This window comes from Chelon labrosus (genome assembly GCF_963514085.1).
Source record: "Chelon labrosus genome assembly, chromosome: 7".
In the NCBI taxonomy this organism is placed as follows: Eukaryota; Metazoa; Chordata; class Actinopteri; order Mugiliformes; family Mugilidae; genus Chelon; species Chelon labrosus.
In genome coordinates, this window is record NC_140343.1 from 9,904,829 (window position 1) to 9,923,465 (window position 18,637).

The window sequence follows — 18,637 nt, forward strand, 5'->3', positions numbered from 1 at the left end:
ATGGCTGTAGAGGATCTTTTGACACCTAAAGTGTGCATTAGGAGTTGTGAGTTTTAATCGAGCAGCAAAAAAAAGAAACAGAAAAGATAAATATATTGCAGATTTTTATGCCATCTCAAAATATGCACTTGTCTTGTTGCACTGCAGCCATTTGTAAGGAATGCTTTTCATTGCGAACAAACCTCCACCATCTTTTGAGTTGTGTGTATTCATGCTCTTGTCTTTGATCCACTGAGCAAAGGTGATTGAAGTGTAAAAATCACTGCTTTCAATGTGCATTAACAGGTAGACTGTAAAAAGCATCTACACCCGATTCTGTGTAAATATTTAAATATCAAACGTCAGGGGAAGGGGATGGGATGTGTATCACCTTGGTCTAACGACGTTTGTCCTCTCTTTGTGTCTCTGTGTGCAGAGTACAGTCGTTTCGAGGCAAAGATCCATGACCTGAGGGAACAGATGATGACCAGCAGTGTCAGCTCCAGCTCCACGTCGCTCCGCTCCACACAGAAACGAACACTTTACGTCAGGTACCATCCACACACACACACACAGCAGACAGAGGTGAATGATTGTCCGGTGCCTTATAGATTGACACAACTATTAGAAGGTCTTATCTCAGCTGTCTGCTCAATGTTTTCTGCGTGTGAGATGCCGAAAGAGACGTTATCGCGCCTAAAGTCACTATCAGTTTGTCTGGCGAACACGGCCTCACACAAACACGTCCGTCACGTCCTCACGGTGTGTGTCCCTCTGTCCTTGAGTTGTTGTTGTCCTTGCCTGTCCTGGTTATTCTGTCTTCTCTGAATTGAATCTCAGGTCCATTCTTTAACTCGAGAAGCCAAAAAACTGAAAACTTTTGTACTAAACTTACGCTTCTGATGTTCTTTCTTAAAAATAATATGAAATATTGATTAAATGCTGGGTCACTATATGTCACGGTTAAGCCCTTGCAAGATAAATTAGATAGACAGACAGATAGATAGAGCACCCGGAGTGAACCCACGCAGACACGGGGAAGAAACTCCACACAGAAAGGCCCCAGTCGGCCTGGATTCGAACCCAGAACCCTCAAACCCTCGAAGGTTCTGGGTTCTGCGTCAGTGCTAACCACCATTCCACTGTGCCGCCCAACAACCAAATAATCATGTGCAAATTATGTTGGAAACAATAGAGAAAGCAGAGCCAATGGATGTTTAAAAAGACAATTAAACATAGTTTGGTTGTTTCAACAGACAAGGTTTCCAAAAATATTGGAAATCTATATATGTATATATTTCTCTGTGAATAAAAAAAGTGAAGTTTTTACTCAAATGACAACACAAGCCGTCAAAAAGAAAGAAGGCACAGTCAGTTTGTGTCAGCTTTTAGCCATATATTACTTCAGCTGAATCCTTACTGAACAACATGTGCATCATGATGAATTATCTCAGTATGATCTCATTATCACTACATGCAAAACAGTTTTTTAAAGGTGAGAAAGGGCTTACGTTGTTACCACATTTGTACCTCAGGATTATACTCCAGAGAGTGCCCTTCCTGGGGAGGCGAGAACGATATTAATTTCCACACAAATTCGGTGAAAAACTCAGTGTTCAGGTGGTTAAGACATAGAGGCATAGAGATTAAAGTTAAGGTTAAGGCTCTTCTTATGTGGTAAACAGCAAGTGTGTGATAACAGGTTACTAACGCGAGGGCGCTTTATGGCAGATACATACTTGAACTTGAATTAGTTGCACACTGTGCTTATAACACCTCTATAGATTCTGCTTTTCTTTTCTGAAAAGCAATAAAAACATGTTGTGCTTCACTGGTTTTTCATATTTTGTAAAAATACTGTTATCGAAAGGTGCATGAAAACCGAGAGCAAAGTCAGACTATATTATACATGATAGGAACATGTGACCTGAACTAAGTGCAAGTGACCTGGAAGGAAAAGGCAGCAGCAGCAGCAGCAGCAGCTGGGGTGGAGTCACCTTAAACAACACGCACTCTGATTTAGACAGGGAGCAGGGCTGAGGTCAGAGTTTGTTCAGGGACGCCAAATGTGAAATTCAACCCATCTGGGAGTTGTAGTATTTAGCAAGTCAATAAGATTTGTCAGGCTAAGTAGTCATCTGGTTCATATGACGGACTCAGAAACAGGATTCATTCCTTTAAAAGCTTTATTTCATATCATTTCATTTTTTGCCGCTTGTTTAAGTGAGATGCCAGAGGAAGCACTGTGCTTCTGCCTCGAATCGCCGCCAAGAAAACAAACGATCCCCTTTGTGAACTATAGATCTAATGGTTAATTATGAGCAAACGTGACATTGCAGCCGCTTGGCATCATGCTTGTTAAATTTTAAAGGAGTCGGCCACAGGCATGATTATCATTAGCATAAATTACGTTTTTTTTGTTAAAAGCGAATAGAGATGATCTGCCCATTGGTTTGATTAAGTCAGAAGTAGCCTGCTATTAAATCTGTCATCCACATCCAGTTTATACATTAACTATGTTATTACAGTATTCTGTAGCGTGCTTCAAACTGCATTCAAATTAAGTACTGCTGTAATAATAAACTTGAAATTGGATATGAGAGAATTTCTACTATTCTCTCAGTGGTCCATCCTTTGTGATCGGTTTTCTCAACAAGTCTTGACCAAAACGAGACTGAATATCTGAGTCTATGCATTTGCAAAAATATGCTCTCTTCTTGAAGCTAAATAATAGTAATGTGCTGATATTTAGCAGGCATGACGTTTACCTTGTTCACCATCATAGTTTAGTGTGTTATTACAGTTCATTATTAGGTTACAGGGTTCGTGCTAGTTCATTCAGTAGAGCCATGCTGCTTTGTGACAACAAACCAACCTCTAGGGCTGCAGCATGAAGGCAATTTAAATGCCAAAAACTGCAATTCCTTGAATGGCCACTTGGGGCTGTCCCCATAGACCCCAAGTTAAAATGCCCATAGCGCATTCATGACAACTGTATGGGGGTCGGATTTTTATAAACGCGAAGTTTAAATTATAACAAAGCTTAAAGTTATGCCTAATAGTGGACAAGGCACCCCCACCCCATAGCAGTGACACTCCTTGATGGCAGCAGCCATCCCCAACAGGATGCAGCCTGACACAGACACACACACAAAAACAGTTTAGGAACAACTAAAACAAAACAAGAAGAACAGCTCAAGGTGTTGACCTGGCCTCGAAATTCACTAGACCCCAAACTGATCAAGTATCTGTGGGATGATCCACAGAGGCCCCTCCCCTCAAAGGCCCCCCACTAACAACATCCTGTTGCCAGACACCACAGGACACCCTCTGAAGGACCATGTCCATTCTCTGATGAGTCACAACTGTTTTGGAGGCACAAGGGAGACCTACACAATTTTAGGAAGGTGGTCATAATGATATGCCTGATCGGTGTAAATATGAATAGTGTGTTCCATTTCTGTCAGTAGGTCCCTCTAAATCCTCTTGTCCTTTATACCAAAAGAAGAGCCCATGATACATTAAACAGATACCTCAACAACAGTACAGTACATTACAGAACGCTCTGAACGGTATAATTAAAGGCTTAATAAAGACATTTCAGTGTGAGGTAATTATCATGACACCCCCCTGCAAGTTAAATCAGTTCACACTCTGAATCTTGACAACATACCTCCAAGTCTTGTCAAAATCAGGCCACGAGGATCATTTCAAGGTTACGCAGAAAAATGTCGCAACCTCCCCCCCGCCGCCCCCAACTCACACGATAAATCACTGTCATACCGGGAGTTCCTGTGTCTGCCCAAAGGTGACCAATCAGCATGCAAATACTAAACGGGAAGCCTCAGACTGGCAGCCGATTGGTCGAGCGGAGGTCGCCGGTGCGTGCGTGACGGATCGGGGGTGTCTGATGCTCTGGGCTGCTGCTGCTGCCGTGTGTCCTCACATGAACATACAGTCTGCGGTGTGCACGAGCCGCTGAGTGTTATATGCATGTGTATTATGTGTACGAGACGGCATAACCTTTCCTCAGATGAAATGTCACTGAGACAAAGTGACATTCGGTATGTATGGCTGTCCTTTGTGTGCAAGGTGTGTGCGCCCTCTCCTCTGTTCTTCTGTCCTGCCTCATTTTACACTCCATTGTGGTCTATTTTAAACACACCGCGAGGCTCGATGCCTTGGCATTGTAATTGTATATTTCACCGTGGAAATATTCATCTGGAAAGGCAGGGATAGGCTGCAAAGCATATGATAACAAGTCCCATCCCCTCTGAAGGTATACGGCATGCTTCTTGCCCTTTTATTTTATTCTCCTTGTGAATGCATCAGGTATTTTTATGTATTTAATTGCTGTCAACGGAAGAAGGGAAGACAGAGGTTCTGACGTGCACCCTGCTGGCGTTATACTCAATGAGGATCAATGCAGCTACAAACAAAGCATGATGCATTGATTTAAGACCGGTTGAGTCTCTCCTATACTGACTCCTGCTGCAGATATCAATTTCAAAGCATTTTAAAATTGCTTCAGGACACAGGCTTCTTGAAACTGAATATTGCGGTTTCAAATAGCCCGGGAGCCTCTTTGTATTGAATGTCGTCTGACCTCCATAGTTGGACATTTATCCCGTTAAAGGTTTGTGTTTTTTCCTCGACCAAACGGAGGACGTCAACAACCAAGGGCTATTTAGGAAGGACAAATTCAAGCCACTGAGAAAGTAAACTAAGGTCATGTGTTGCGATAATGTCAGCTGCAGGTGAATACTGGTTCTCTTTTGACTTAGTCCTGCAGAATCCTGCAGCAGAACATTTTCTGGGAACAATTATTTAAATTACAGAGGAGTACAGTGAATGTTTTATTCCCCGCTTCTCCTTGTGCTGTTAATCCTCCTATGCAGCCCTTATTTCAATTGCATTGTTTTGTAATAGACAGCACTATTTTACAGCCTTTTCTCACCTCTGAAAAGTGCACATAAGCAGTAATACTATAGGAGCATTCAGCGCGGAGTTAAACTGCACCGCTGTCTGCTGGCTGTGCAAAATCCGACTCCAGCATAATAATGTAACTGAGTGTTTCTGTCGCGGACACATTACAGTAATTAGTGCGCGTTCCCTCGGCGGAGTAATTCCTGTCAGGTTTCCGCGTATGAATTAAAACGACTGTAATGCTGAGAACAGGTAATTGATTCAGACACACATTAACAGCTGTAGCTTTAATAATTCTACACGCCATCAATCAGTGTAACCTGCCAGCGGCAACGCCTTTTAAAGTGTGTGGAGCTGCGTTGTTTGTTGTTTATGTTGCTAATCATCAACTCGCTTAAAAGCATTTTAAGATGATTTATGCATCCACACCTGACCTTTAATAGACTGACGGCTGCACAAACATAGCGTGAACATTGTGTGTTAACCATTTATGATCTCCAGAGGTATGCTCCCACGGGATAACTCAACCACTTTGATTACTGCTGTCTGCGAGATGGCTACATATTTCTGCAGCACACTGCAGTAATCAATGTCCACACACTCAAGTAATTAGTTTTCATGTTTAATAACGCTGCAATACTGAGAGCCTGTAATTGATTTAAAGTTGCATTTAAAGAAATCTGCGGCCTCAATAGCGCTACACACACATCCATCAGTGTGACGTTCTTGCTGCAAAGTCATGTGGGACGTGTGGAGCTCATGTTCTTTTTCTTCTGTTGCGGTGCGTACAGTGAGCCTTTCAGGTTTTCCAACTTTCAGTATGTTTAAGACTCATTATTTTTCTTCTCACCAGTCTGCACTCAGTACTTGGTTAAATCGTCTTTAGCAGCAGCGACTGCCTTGAGTCTTCTCGGAAATGATAACGCACTCGGCACGCGTTTCTTTTGGAAGCACCCGCTATTATTCTAGGCAGAACAGTTCCAGCTCAGCCAGGTTGGATGGGGGGGGCGTCGGCGCACTTTTTCAGGTGCCTCCAGAGGTGCTCAATAGGCATTTTTTCAAGGCAGACATTTTGACTTACAGTTGAGAAAACGCAGGCGGCTCCGTTGCTGAAATATGACGAAATATGGAAAACTTGAAAGGATCTGAAAACTTTCCCTATGAGCTGTATATTTTATTTTAATAATTATCACCACGTACACTCTCTACATATGTCACTAAGTTTATGTTTTTAGTATGTCATAGCTTTAGTGGTGTTTTATAGGTAATATTACTTTCATGTAACAATACATGAACATGGCTGTCCCACTAAGTTGTGCTGCCATAACCCTTTTTTTATTCATCTAAAACACTATTGCAGATTTGGTAACACCTTGGTTATGTCCAAAAACGTTAAAGAAAGGCAACTGGACTTAACGAGTCTCTTGAAGACGCTTCTCCACTCATCCAAGTAGTTTCTCCAGTTCTAAAGGACTGGTGGGGACCAGATGCTTGACCGTCGTTAATGGACACTAGTCAAACATCCTCAGATGTTCCTATTTAAACATCAACTCCCCATTCACCAGTCCCTTAGAACTGAAGAAGCTGTCTCTACAAGAAACTCTACAAGTCCAGTTGCCTTTCTTTAACGTTTTTGCATATACTGTACTGATGACCTGGATGACTGAGAACCTTCGCAGACATAACCTTTTGGTTACACTGATTAATTTCTAAACTATTTATCAGATGGAACTGGAACCATCCATAGGATCCATTTGATGTCATTCTGTCAGTATATGAATAAAATAGTTTATTCCAAATGCTAAGATATATAAACATTGAGAGTTTTAGTCAGTTTTTCGACAGCAGGATAATTTAACAGGAAAACATGTGAAATGTTGGGTAGTCATATTACTAAAACATCTCTATAGACCCACAGAACCTTTTTAGATCATTTCTATTTCTTGTGGCATAACAGGAACATCACTAAACGTCCCACTAAGCTGTGCAGCCGTCATTAGCAGAAATCTTCTACTGCTCCTGCTGTTTGGTATATTGCTCTTCACGGTGGAATACATGCTATTTTTTAAACTGATAAACAGATTAAGTAGGAGATCCACATGTATTTATTCTAATTGTGAATTAAACATGAGCTGATACACTTTCAGTTTATTCCAACTTTATAAGCTCTGAAACTTGAGACTTTAAGTCAAGGGGCAGCTGAATAGTTCAACGTGAAAATGCAAATAAACATATCTGAGTGATATTCCCCGATAATAAATGAATGATGAATCTCTATTTACTCAGACATAAAATTACTTCAAGGTAAATTCCTTCTAGAAAATCAGTAACTCGATTAAGATCAAGTAAAATATTAACCCTGCCTCTGTTTTTGTAATTAATACCAAACTGTGAATTTATTCCTGTGAAACACTTGATGATTAGAAAGTGAAGTAGCTGTACACACAATTATACCTGCTGTTTAATTAGTCCCGTTTCCACTAGTTCAAGGTTTCTGAGCTGATTATCTCTTATGGAAACATGTGGGCCATTATTGCTAATCAGTGACATCCAGCCACTGCAGAGATCTGACCTGCTGCTGTGCTCATTTTCCTCCACTTGGTCTCTGTTACAGTACTATGTTTGACTCTGGTTTAACGCCGCCGTCAAAACCGACAGCGTGCCGTGATCATGTCTTCTTTTAATCAGGCTCTCCGTTGGTTTGTCGGCGTCTACCTCTCTGTCTCGTGTCCTCTGTTTCTCGGTTTCTCATTCTCCGTCTCTGTTCTGTTTTATTGATGAAGGCAGCGGGGGGACTTTAGGGGATGTCGGTTATTTCAGCTCCAGTTCCTTTTCACACACTCACACTTTTACACACACACACACACATATTGCTGGCCTACTTTCCTAGGCCTTTTCCCTCTGGATGGGTTTGGATCTCTGTGGTCACACAGTCAGATCACTGTGCAAACACACGCACATAACACGCACAGTGGCTCACAAACAGGCTGATGCACACAGACAGATGTGTACTACTGCACCCTGACGACAAGGTCATAAATTAATAGTGTAGAAAAGCAGTCCTCAGCTGTTTTGGCTCTTGTTTACTCCAGCAGACCTCTCCCCCTTTATGGTGTTTGCTATTTTGTTTTTATTTCTTTATTATATGTGTCGATTTGTAAATAAATTGCGTAATATCTTGCTGCAAAATGTGCCCCGTCATCTTTCAGTGCGGTGCAAAATGTGTTCATCATCAGAGCCGCTGAGGGAATCACACGCTGTCCTCTCTCTGTCCGCAGGGCTTTGTTCGACTATGACGGAAGTGCGTCGGATCTGAGCGCGCCCAACCAGGCCCTGCCCTTTAATTTCGGGGACATCCTCCACGTGAGCAGTGCCGGCGAAGAGGAGTGGTGGCCCGCCCGTCACCTCAGCCCCCCGCCTCCAAACTGCCCTGAAGTCGGGGTCATCCCCAGCCGACGAAGGTCAGGGTTCAAGGGGTTTCAGATGGGCGTGGGCGGCGGCACATGCGCTCACAATGCATGCAATATATCTATCTTTTAGTCACGGGCTGCTTTTTGTACTCCCCTGCTTTCCCGAGCTTGGTGCAGCCACCTCAGAGTCGGAGCAGTTTGCCAGCTTTCCTTTGAAAATACTTCTCCGTGTGCTTGTCAGTCTTTAAATCGGTGACATTTTATTAGAAATGTTTTTTTTTTAAAAAGAATCAAAAGATCATTCAATATTGAAAAAATTTACGTCCCTGACTTTTCAACAATATTTTCCAGTCTTCATCAGACTTGAGTGCTTCAAATCGCGTGGCTTTAGATTAGTACAGCATACAGATCATGTTATAAAGACTGTTGTAGAAATGGTTTAAAAACAAAGTCATTCAAAAAAACATCCACAGACTGTCCTGAACCTTGAAGAAATTGAAGTTTTCAACAATATTTTCCAGTCTTCAAATTGAGTGGCTCTAGATTACTACAGCATATGGATCATGTTAGTACAGAAGCAGAGAAAGATGGTAAATGAACCTTGTAGGATCTGGAAAGATCTGGAGTTTCTGGTAGAAACTTGCGACTAACATTTCACTCTAAAGCACGTTTAATCAGCGTATGAAGAGGTAGTGGCAGTGCAGACATTCAAAATTCCCGTGGCCAGCCAGTAAACTGATCGACTAATGAAACGTCTTAAGAAATAAGGTAAAAAAATAAATGAATAAACATACAATAGAATATACACTCTACAATCTGCTACATGGATGGCAGGAATAACAAACTTTAAGTGTTGCATCTCTTGTCTCTGTTGTCTCAGCATTGGTTTAAATCCTAATTAACATCCAATACGAAAGTGAGGAAGATAACTCTTATTCTATTATTTCCCTTTGCTTGTTTTAAGTTTAATTATCACCTTCAGAACAAAAAAAACCTGATTCATACATAGAAAAGCAAGTCACATCCTTTGTTGTCACAGCACCCTCTCTCCTTATAGATGTGGAAAATCTCTCACTGCCTCAGACTCTCAAGACAGACGTCATATGATGCTCGTGCAATCCATAATTGGCATCAGCATACTCACGTTACAAGATTCTTTTTTACCACTGTTTATGAATATCGATAAAATTCAACATCGTTTAACATATCATCCTGTTCATGGTTAATCTGACTAGTAAAGCTGTGTGCTACTAAACACTGGACTGAACACAGGATTTCTGCTCTTTGCTGCCCGTCACCGAGACAAACGAGCTGTTTTTCGGGAGACGGCTCCAAACTAGCTTCAGTTTCACGTCCGAGTGTCACTTTTTACGTGGACTCGCTTCACCGCAGGCGCCATCGTCATCCTTGTGCAGGATATAAACCTGTGGTGGAAACAAAAAAAAACAACAAAAAACAGCTCATCTCTCCCCTTGCTTCCCTCCCGCGTGGGAGGTGACAGACAGATGCTGATAGCGTTCTGAGGTGCGAGGGGGGACACGGTTTAGTACAAGTCATGTTACCGCGCTTGACATTGAGGGAGGCGAGGGAGGGAGGGAGGGAGGGAGGTAAGGAGAGGGCCAGTGATGAAGTGGAAGTAAGGAAAGAAAGTGAGAGAGCGTTAAATGGTGGAGAGAGAAGGAGGGATTAGAGGCAACAAGGAAGAGTGGGAGCGAGGTGAAAGGAGCAGGGGAGGGGTTTGCTACAGATGGGTTTAGTGTTGGGGTATTAATAGACTGAGGTGTCAGAATGGAGGCAGGTGCATTAAGGCTGACTGAGGGAACATATTACAGGTTTTAAGAGTAGTGAAGATGATACGAGCTTTAGATACTGGAGGACAGTTAAAATACAGCATATTAGCATTAATGTATGATAACCATTGTGAGTTACTAGAAGCTGGTGTTATATGAGAAAAGTCTTTTCATAGACGCTGTTTAACCGTCCTCTAATATCAGCTCATTTCCTCTCCCCTCCTATTCTCCGTAATGCTTCCTCTCTTCCAGCTCCCTCTCTCCTCCTCTACTTTCCCTCTACAATAATCAGTTTGTCTCGACGGCACATCTCGATATCAGTGTCACAAAATGCTTTAAACAATAAAGATAAAACTATCAGATTCGCCCTCCCACCTCCAACTTTTTCCTCTCCTCCCTGTCATGTCTCAGTCCTCTCGTCCTCTCTTTTCAGTTACTTTTTCCACTCCTCCTGCATTTCCTCCCACTCTTTGCCTGTCCTCTACTCTTCTGCTGCTCTTTTTGTCCTCCTCTTCCTCCTCCATCTACACCTTTTGCTCTCTCTCTCTCAATTTCCTTCGCTTGCCTTCCCGTTTTCTTAACACCTCCTGTCCATTTGCATTTGCTGCCCCTTCTTCTCAACCACCAGCGTGACCTCCTCCTCCTCCTCCTCTCTCGTTCCCGCTCTCTTCTCCTGTCCTCGCATCTCCTCCCCTTTCATTTCCTTTCCTCATTCTAATTATGATGTTTGATGGAAAGAAAAAGCAGGAGAGTGGGAGCACAGAAAAGCTACGAGGAGGAGGAGGAGGAGACTGATTTGCGGATGCAGCCGTGTAAACATGCTCATGCGAAGTGATTGTTTTCCTATGAAGCCTTTCGTAGATGAGATGGCACCAATGATTCAGAGTAAAGAATGAGCTGCAGTTCACTATTTTCCCTTCAGTTGCCAATAATTGGGGACTCCATTGCTGTTGCTGCTCCATCAGTGCGGACATTTCTGCATTACGTAAGACTTCTGACGACAACAGAAAATGCATCTGGCTCCTGAGCCGAAGTTTTTTGCAGACCGATTCACCTTATTCGATATTCTTGTGTTAGGCATGATTGCCAGCAGGAAATGGTCTTGCACAGGAAGTGATAAATCTAAATTTAAACTCAGGAGATGAGAACGTCCTCACAGCAAGAGCAGGTAGAGCATTTATAAGGCAGAAAGTCTTGCATCTTTTTCTTTTATTGCTTTGCATTCAATTTGGGTTAATCACAGATCGCACAACTCTCTCAGTTTCCCCCTAATGCTATTTGAAAATCCCTTAATCTCATAAAGACTCTTAAACATATCTAAATCTTAAAATTGGAATAAAGCAAGCTGCAAAATATATTTTTTTAATAAGGGGATATTGTGTAATAATCTAGCTTCATTTGCCTTTTTTTTTAGATGTGAACAGATCTGAATTAGTCACTGTTATTTAAGTTAAAATACAGTACATTTACTGAGATACCAAAAGCTTTAACATACAGTTTGGATCATTCAGACATCAAAGTAGCTTCAGAGGGAGCTATTCACCCTCTCTCTACATCTCTGCTAATATTTCCCTCATCTATTTTGTTTTCTTCACAGGGCAGAGAAGAAGGAGAGGTCGCGGTTAAAGACAGTCAGAGTGACGAGGTCTCAGGACAGATCGGTGAGTAGCAACGTTTTTTTTTGCAGAGCCCCGAAGTTAAGACCGGTTCTTAAAAAGGTTATGAAAGCACAGCTGGAGTCCAAACTTCTAGTAAGCCTCGAGTAGTGCCGCACTAGTTAAATGCAAAAGCCGAACCGCCTGCTGAGTGAGATGGGAAGCGACCGAATCCTCTCAGCTGCCTCCACGGTATTATCATCAGTCCTAGATGTTCAGTATGTAAGAAAAAAATGTCATGGAATACATTTTTGCAGGATTTTGCATGTTAAGTTGAAAGTACAGGAGTCAAATGAGGTTGTGCTGATTTTCTTTACCATGTTGGATAATAACAAGAACACATTTTGCTTTTGGTCACATAAAACAAAGAATGTGAAATGCCATCCTGCAGTCTGAGAAGTTGTACTGTGTAGTTGCTATTTTTATAAACTAGATGACTAACGGATGATTTGAGGAAAATGTAGCACAGGTTGAAGTCCTGATTAAAATAATTATTGGTTGCAGCCGTCATAGCAAGTCTTATGATCCAGAAGACACAATATCAAATCACTTCTCACAGCATAAAACATACCATATAATCATAAAATGAAACTCTTGAAGCAGGTGACATTTGACAATGTGTTATTTGCAGTGACAAGCTTGTCTTTGTTTTTTTTCTACCTACCTGTCCAGATAACCTTAGACACTATCCACTGTAACTTTGTCGTTAATCAAATTTAAGGATTTAGCTTTGTCTTTAATACAATATTTAAAAATGGGTGAAAATATAAATAAAAAATGAATAAAGAGAACACCTGACCCAGAGAGAAAAATGCATCTGGTTCCTGAGAGAAAGAATGTCCCCATGAGGGATCAATAAATGGGTTCGCATCCCCCCCGTTGACCATGGCTCTGAGTTTATGGATGGGTCAAAATGCAGAGAAAGAACCTTCCCCGTGACGGATTGATAAAGGATTAATTAACTTTTGCAATATAACGAGCAGCTACATGGTAATCATTGATGTGTGCTGTCTGTTATAGTACCAACATGAAATACGACCCTGAAAGGGGAAACAAAAGAATATAAACACAAGAGTAGGATCAGCTCAGTGTTTCATTAAGATTAACTTATAGCACTTGGAGGAGGTCGGGCGTTTGAATGAACTTTGAGATGGACGATTTCAAACTTTATTTGTCCCTGGGGGGCAGCTTAAGGCACAGCAAGTGAGCAGCATGAAGTGCAAGTACAAGACACTTTTAAGGAACAAAAAACAAACAATAGAACAATACAAAGTACGTACAAAAAAAGAAAAAACTACGACATAAATGTATTAACCCCCCAAACTGTCCATGGTGGATGTAAACATGACTGTAAGAGTAAAGTGAAAACAGTAATTACAGGGATTATATATTTACATGATATTGCAGAGGTAGTATGGGTAATAAATATAATAAAAAAATATAACATGACAATAACTGCAAATAAAATAAAAAATACAATAAAAATAAAAACATACATTCAGCAATGTTAACTCTTCTAATTCAACCCAAACTCATCTAAGTGTGTACAAGTACTTATTTTAACCTGAACCACAGTCTGTATAATACCACACTATTGTTTTTGGCCTTACACTTTGCCGAACTTTGACCACGACAGATACAATGTTAGTTCAGAAACCTTTTTCGTAGTGGTGCAAATGATAGAGGCTCCAGATCAGACACACTCTAGGTTTTAATTGTGGAAACAATAAGGAGGGTTAAATGAAAGATTCAAGTTTGTGTAGTATATAGTGCAACTTCACAAAAATCATCCTGAGAGTTACTGTTATCTGTTGTGCAATTCCACAAATTAGGATGTTCAAATGAATTCTGAAAAAGCATTTCAGAGAGACCCACATAATTAAAGTGAAAGGTAATTGTTGCTTAATGAGAAATCCTTCATAAACGAGTGCTGCTGCAATAACATAGAAACATCTGGCATCACAATAATATTGATAAATATCCTTAATTTTGTAAGTAGAGTTTAAATCAAAGTTTTTATGCAGTAATTTCACTCACTTTCCAGTCAGTTTTCCAGTCAGAACAACAATGAATGAAAGGATTCTAGTAACTGAGCTGCTATATTCACACAGTCAGTGACAGCCACTACATGTCATATTAGGAAACATGTAAGCATGTTAAATTTTAATTAAAAGACTCATCCAGGGTCCACAAACTTGCATGTTAGGTCTTTGGATTGCAAAAAGTTCCGGTCTCGAGTTCAGAGGCGAGGCAGCAACGTGACTTTCATCACACTCTCACCCAGCGTGATTAATGAGAGATGACACACGAGTTTAACACGAGCTATTGATATCACCACGTTGTTAGCTCTCACTCTCCCTCTGTTTTCTTCACACCGTGTGAATCAGCAACTCTGCAATCAGCAGCTCTGCGTGGTGAAGAGATGATAATTAAAAATTATCACACACACACACACACGCGGTGGATCTCCTGACACCATGCTTTGAGAAAGGCTGCAATTAGCCTTGCTCGCTCTAACTCTGTGTGAGTTTGTGTGAGACCCCACGAGCTTTCAAATAAGACTTCTCCTGATGACAGACAAGATACTGTTATGATCGTCTTCAGCATGGTGATTAATGATCTTCTTCTCTGTTTCTCTTTCTCTCTGTGTCTGCCTGTATAGGATCAAGATGATAAAGGTACGTATTCTCTCCATCGGTGACACCTGCTGGTCAGTACTTGTAACACCGCCTCCAGTCAAATCTGACACTAATATCCAGTGTCGGTTCCACTCCCAGTATAATCTGTCTCTGTAGCCTCTGTGCTGCTTGATGATGGGGGAGGAGGATGCACTGAGATGCATTGGAAAGTCTGGAAAGTTAAAATTCAAGTTTAAAATGTCCTCTGTGCCTCTGGGGGAGCACTTCGACACGTCCTCCATCACAAGAGGTGTGGAGTTAGACAGACTCTGCTTTATGAGATGCCACTGAGGCCTCTGCTGCTTCGTCCAACACACTCACAACACTCAAACCAGGCAGGAGCAGTTCAAGGAATGCTTTGTACTTAGCTGTACCTATCCAAGGGTAATAGAGCACAAATGCAACATATTGTGGTTAGCTTTTGTCTTTTGGAGGCTGTAACATTCAAACAGGACTTAATAGGGATTTTACATTCCTTCAATGTGAAGTAAATACACAGATATAGACTGTGGATGGATGATTGTGTGTTTTATATGTGTCGCTATGTGACGTTCATGTTTTTGTCTGTGTTTGTATATGTACGTGTGGCTGACTCTGACCTGTCTTGTCCTTCCAGAGCTGGTAACCTCTGGCACCAGCGATAGTGAGAGTAGTTGCTGTAAGTCTAGACCCTCCTCTGTCTCTCTCTCTCTCTCTCTCTCCCTCTTTCTACCCACCATCCTACTACTCACTCTTTATTTTTTTCAAACCTCAGCTACTTGCTGTAGCTGCTGGTCTGTGTGTGTTTTTTCTCTGCGTGTACTTGCGTGCTGTGACTAACGTGTTCTTGTGGGTGCATGTGCTTGTGGGTTTTGTGTGTCGGCTTTTTGCAGAGCTGCTGAAGAAGTCCTTTCCAAACGTAGAAAAGGGAAATAGTTTGACTATGTGTTCAGGAATCTGTCCGGCGTGTGTTTAAATGCGTCTGTCATTTCTGTTTGTCTGCACAGCTGGCCAGGAGGAGGCCTTCCTCACCTACCAACCTGTCATGCAACAGGAAGGTCAGTACTAATTCCTCATCCTCATTTGACGTATTCAAGGTTTATTTATCATTTGTTTTGGGAAGGTTACCAACATGTCCTAATACTGACCGAAGAAACTTAATACCTTTGTGTTTGACACTATAAGGCAACTTTCATATGGATCTACTGACTGTGAAAAGCTTCTTTGTGCACATCTAAAGTTTCAGGCATTTAGCTGTGGGCTAGATTTATTGTCCAAAAAGCAACTGACATTTTATTTGTTTTGAAAGCTACCTGGAATAGGTAAAAAAAAAAAGAAGTAGCCAGCTATCTCTCTGCAGCTTGTTTCCCCCTTAAGGCTGTCTGCAAGAAGCGAGAAATTTGTTCTTGCAGCTTGTTGTCGACACATCAACCGGGCAGAATTTTTTTTCTCGCGTTACTGTTCTGTGATTGGTCAGAAATTGGAAGTGGGCGTGGTTAATGCAGGAAAAGCAGAATTGCTCTGTAAGCTCCCAGATGCTAATTTTCACAGTGTGGCCGCTAATCTCTCCTGGGTAGAGATTGGCATACTTTGTGTCGGTGAATGCTGAATGAACGGCGTGATCCGACGGACACGGTCGTCAGAACGACTGCTCGAGATCCGTAAATAATAACAAAAATTTGCTTTTGTCGTCTGTCTCCCGCATCTCCCACAATGCTTAGCGTGTGTGACGTGGTGTGGTAGCCCCAGGTGTCACCAACTTCCCCGGAGTTTGGCACTTGAGCTTCTCGTGATGTATAAGCTACCTGGCCAAAACTTTTTTCTTGTTCTCTCAGCCCTAGGAGCGAGAACAAATTTCTCGTGGAGTATGTAACAAGCTTCACTGAAACACTGGTGGGTCAGTCATTACCACAGACTTTATATACAGATGGAGAAACCCTTGATATGACGTCACCCATAGATTTCCTAATGAGCAGTTCATCAGTGTGGTAACCCCAGGTATCGCCATCTTGGAAGTGCCTGACTCCTCCTAATTCCTGCCAAATTTTAAAAAAAGAGGTGGAAAAAAGAGGTGGAGTGTGATGGACTTGAAGTTCCGATTAGCAACTTGTGACAACCATTCACACTCGCACTCACACCTACGGCCAATTTAGAATCACCAATTAACCTAATGAGCCGCAGTACCCGGAGAGAACCCATGCAGACACAGGGAGAACATGCAAACTCCACACAGAAAGGCCCAGCCGGCCCATGGATTCGAACCGGTGACCTTCTCGCTGTGAGGCATCAGTGCTAACCACCTCGCCCTTAATTATGTATAGTTTTATTTTATTTTTTTATTTTAGCCATGGAACCTGTGACCCTTCAGTCATCATTTACCAGGGTGTAAACATGTTTATTTCTGCTGTAAAGTTGGACAGTCTAACATAAAGTTCTCTGGGTTTGACTCGTTTTTGGAGCGACCCTCTAGTGGCCAAAAGAGTAACTGCAGTTTATGGCACAACCATGTTGGCTTCTTTTTTCAAGACCTGGAGGTTGCAGTCATTATTTACTCATTACTTTATTTACTCAAGTGGAACTTAGTTCAAATATACTAAAACTTTTTTTCAATCCACATATTGATGCATGATCATTTCAAACAGGTGTGGTTTTCTTACCCTAAACCTGCACAAAATGATTCGCCACTTTGGGAACAGCACAACCAGCTGTAAACACAACACTCATCTGAAATCTGTTCAGTTCAAGAGTTATTCAAGAGTTGACAGTGTTTAACTCAGCTTACTGTGTCTGTGTATGACTATCAGCTCAATCTCCTGTTTGTCAATTCCCAGTTAATTACACACGACCAGTCATCGTGCTCGGGCCCATGAAAGATCGGATCAACGATGACCTCATCTCCGAGTTCCCCGACAAGTTTGGCTCCTGCGTCCCACGTGAGTGTCCGCGCTTCATAACCTTTTCAAATAAAAGTGATCTATAAAATTTACTGAAACTTGGCATGGAACCTGCCAACCTTGACCTTTAAAACATAATGAAAACTATAAAGTGATGCTTGTGATGCAGAAACACCTAAATGTGGTCAAACACATTTAATCACATTTAGATTAAAACAAGGCTTGAAAGACATTTTTCTCACAGTTTTATGACTTGGCTTTGTTCCCACCTGCTTGACGGACAGCTTGAAAATGAAACCTGGATCCCGAAGGAAAACCTTAATCGAAAGCTAAAGGTTAAATGAGTGTGACATTAGTCAGTCATTAAAATGAATCACACCAAGACATATCATATTTTTTTATTTTTTTTGTTTAAGTCATCAAAAAGTTTCTGCAAAGAAGTTAGACGGACTCATCATCTCCTGAACCACCTTCTAGCCACGGCATTTTTAGATGCACATGATTTTGATGCAGTCAACTTCTTTAGCTCAATCTGTGTAAAACCGCCTTCAGACACAACGCGGCCGCGACGAGACTATGAGGTGGACGGCAGAGATTACCACTTCATGGCCTCCAGAGAGCTCATGGAGAGCGAGATCCAGGAACACAAGTTCATCGAGGCTGGGCAGTACAACAACCACCTTTACGGAACCAGCATACAGTCTGTCAAAGAGGTCGCTGACAAGGTGAGACGGAGACAAGACGAATGGGTGGGAAATATTTAGGAAGAGGGGACAAAATACTGCAAAGGACAGAGGAAAACTGTGAGGTTCTTGACTGTTCAAGAGCATATATTTATCTGAGTGCCTCTCCTTCTCTCTCTCTCTCTCTCTCTCTCTCTCTCTCTCTTACTCTCCCAGGGTAAACACTGCATACTGGATGTATCAGGGAATGCTATAAAGCGTCTGCAGATGGCAGGCCTCCATCCCATCGCTATCCTCATTAGACCACGCAATGTCGACAACATCCTGTAAGTGACACCACCGCCGTAACACAAACAACACTTTGCTTTTCGGGCCAAACCGTCTGGCACAGGGTGCATTTGGTGGCTCATTTTTAAGCCTTCTGTGGGTTCACAGATCAGCAGACAGGAGGCTGTGCATATGTTGTTTAACTGTAGATATTCAAATGCTCCTTTCTTCTGATGGCTTCTCTCACACTCCTCTAAAATTTAAACCTCAAATTTGTTCAGTTTAGTAGCCAATGTGACATTTTTGTCCATACCACACAGTCCAAGTCAGGAAATCTGAATCAAATCAAGCCAGAAGCCAACATTAATGAGGGCTT

General features: G+C 41.8%; 1 protein-coding gene across 2 annotated transcripts in view; it reads left to right on the forward strand.

Moving 5' to 3' along the window:
• The window catches only part of LOC311490965 (disks large homolog 4-like), a 103,392-nt gene that overhangs the window by 79,392 nt on the left and 5,363 nt on the right, over window positions 1–18,637 (forward strand). Inside the window, exons 14-22 of one of the 2 annotated variants that reach the window (XM_084548767.1) lie at window positions 416–530; window positions 8,184–8,366; window positions 11,703–11,766; window positions 14,423–14,438; window positions 15,055–15,096; window positions 15,425–15,475; window positions 17,249–17,350; window positions 17,864–18,036; window positions 18,211–18,320. In XM_084548767.1, coding sequence (XP_084404893.1) covers window positions 416–530; window positions 8,184–8,366; window positions 11,703–11,766; window positions 14,423–14,438; window positions 15,055–15,096; window positions 15,425–15,475; window positions 17,249–17,350; window positions 17,864–18,036; window positions 18,211–18,320 — 856 coding nt within the window. The remainder of the gene's footprint in view (window positions 1–415; window positions 531–8,183; window positions 8,367–11,702; window positions 11,767–14,422; window positions 14,439–15,054; window positions 15,097–15,424; window positions 15,476–17,248; window positions 17,351–17,863; window positions 18,037–18,210; window positions 18,321–18,637) is intronic. The other variant, XM_084548768.1, reaches the window with a different exon arrangement.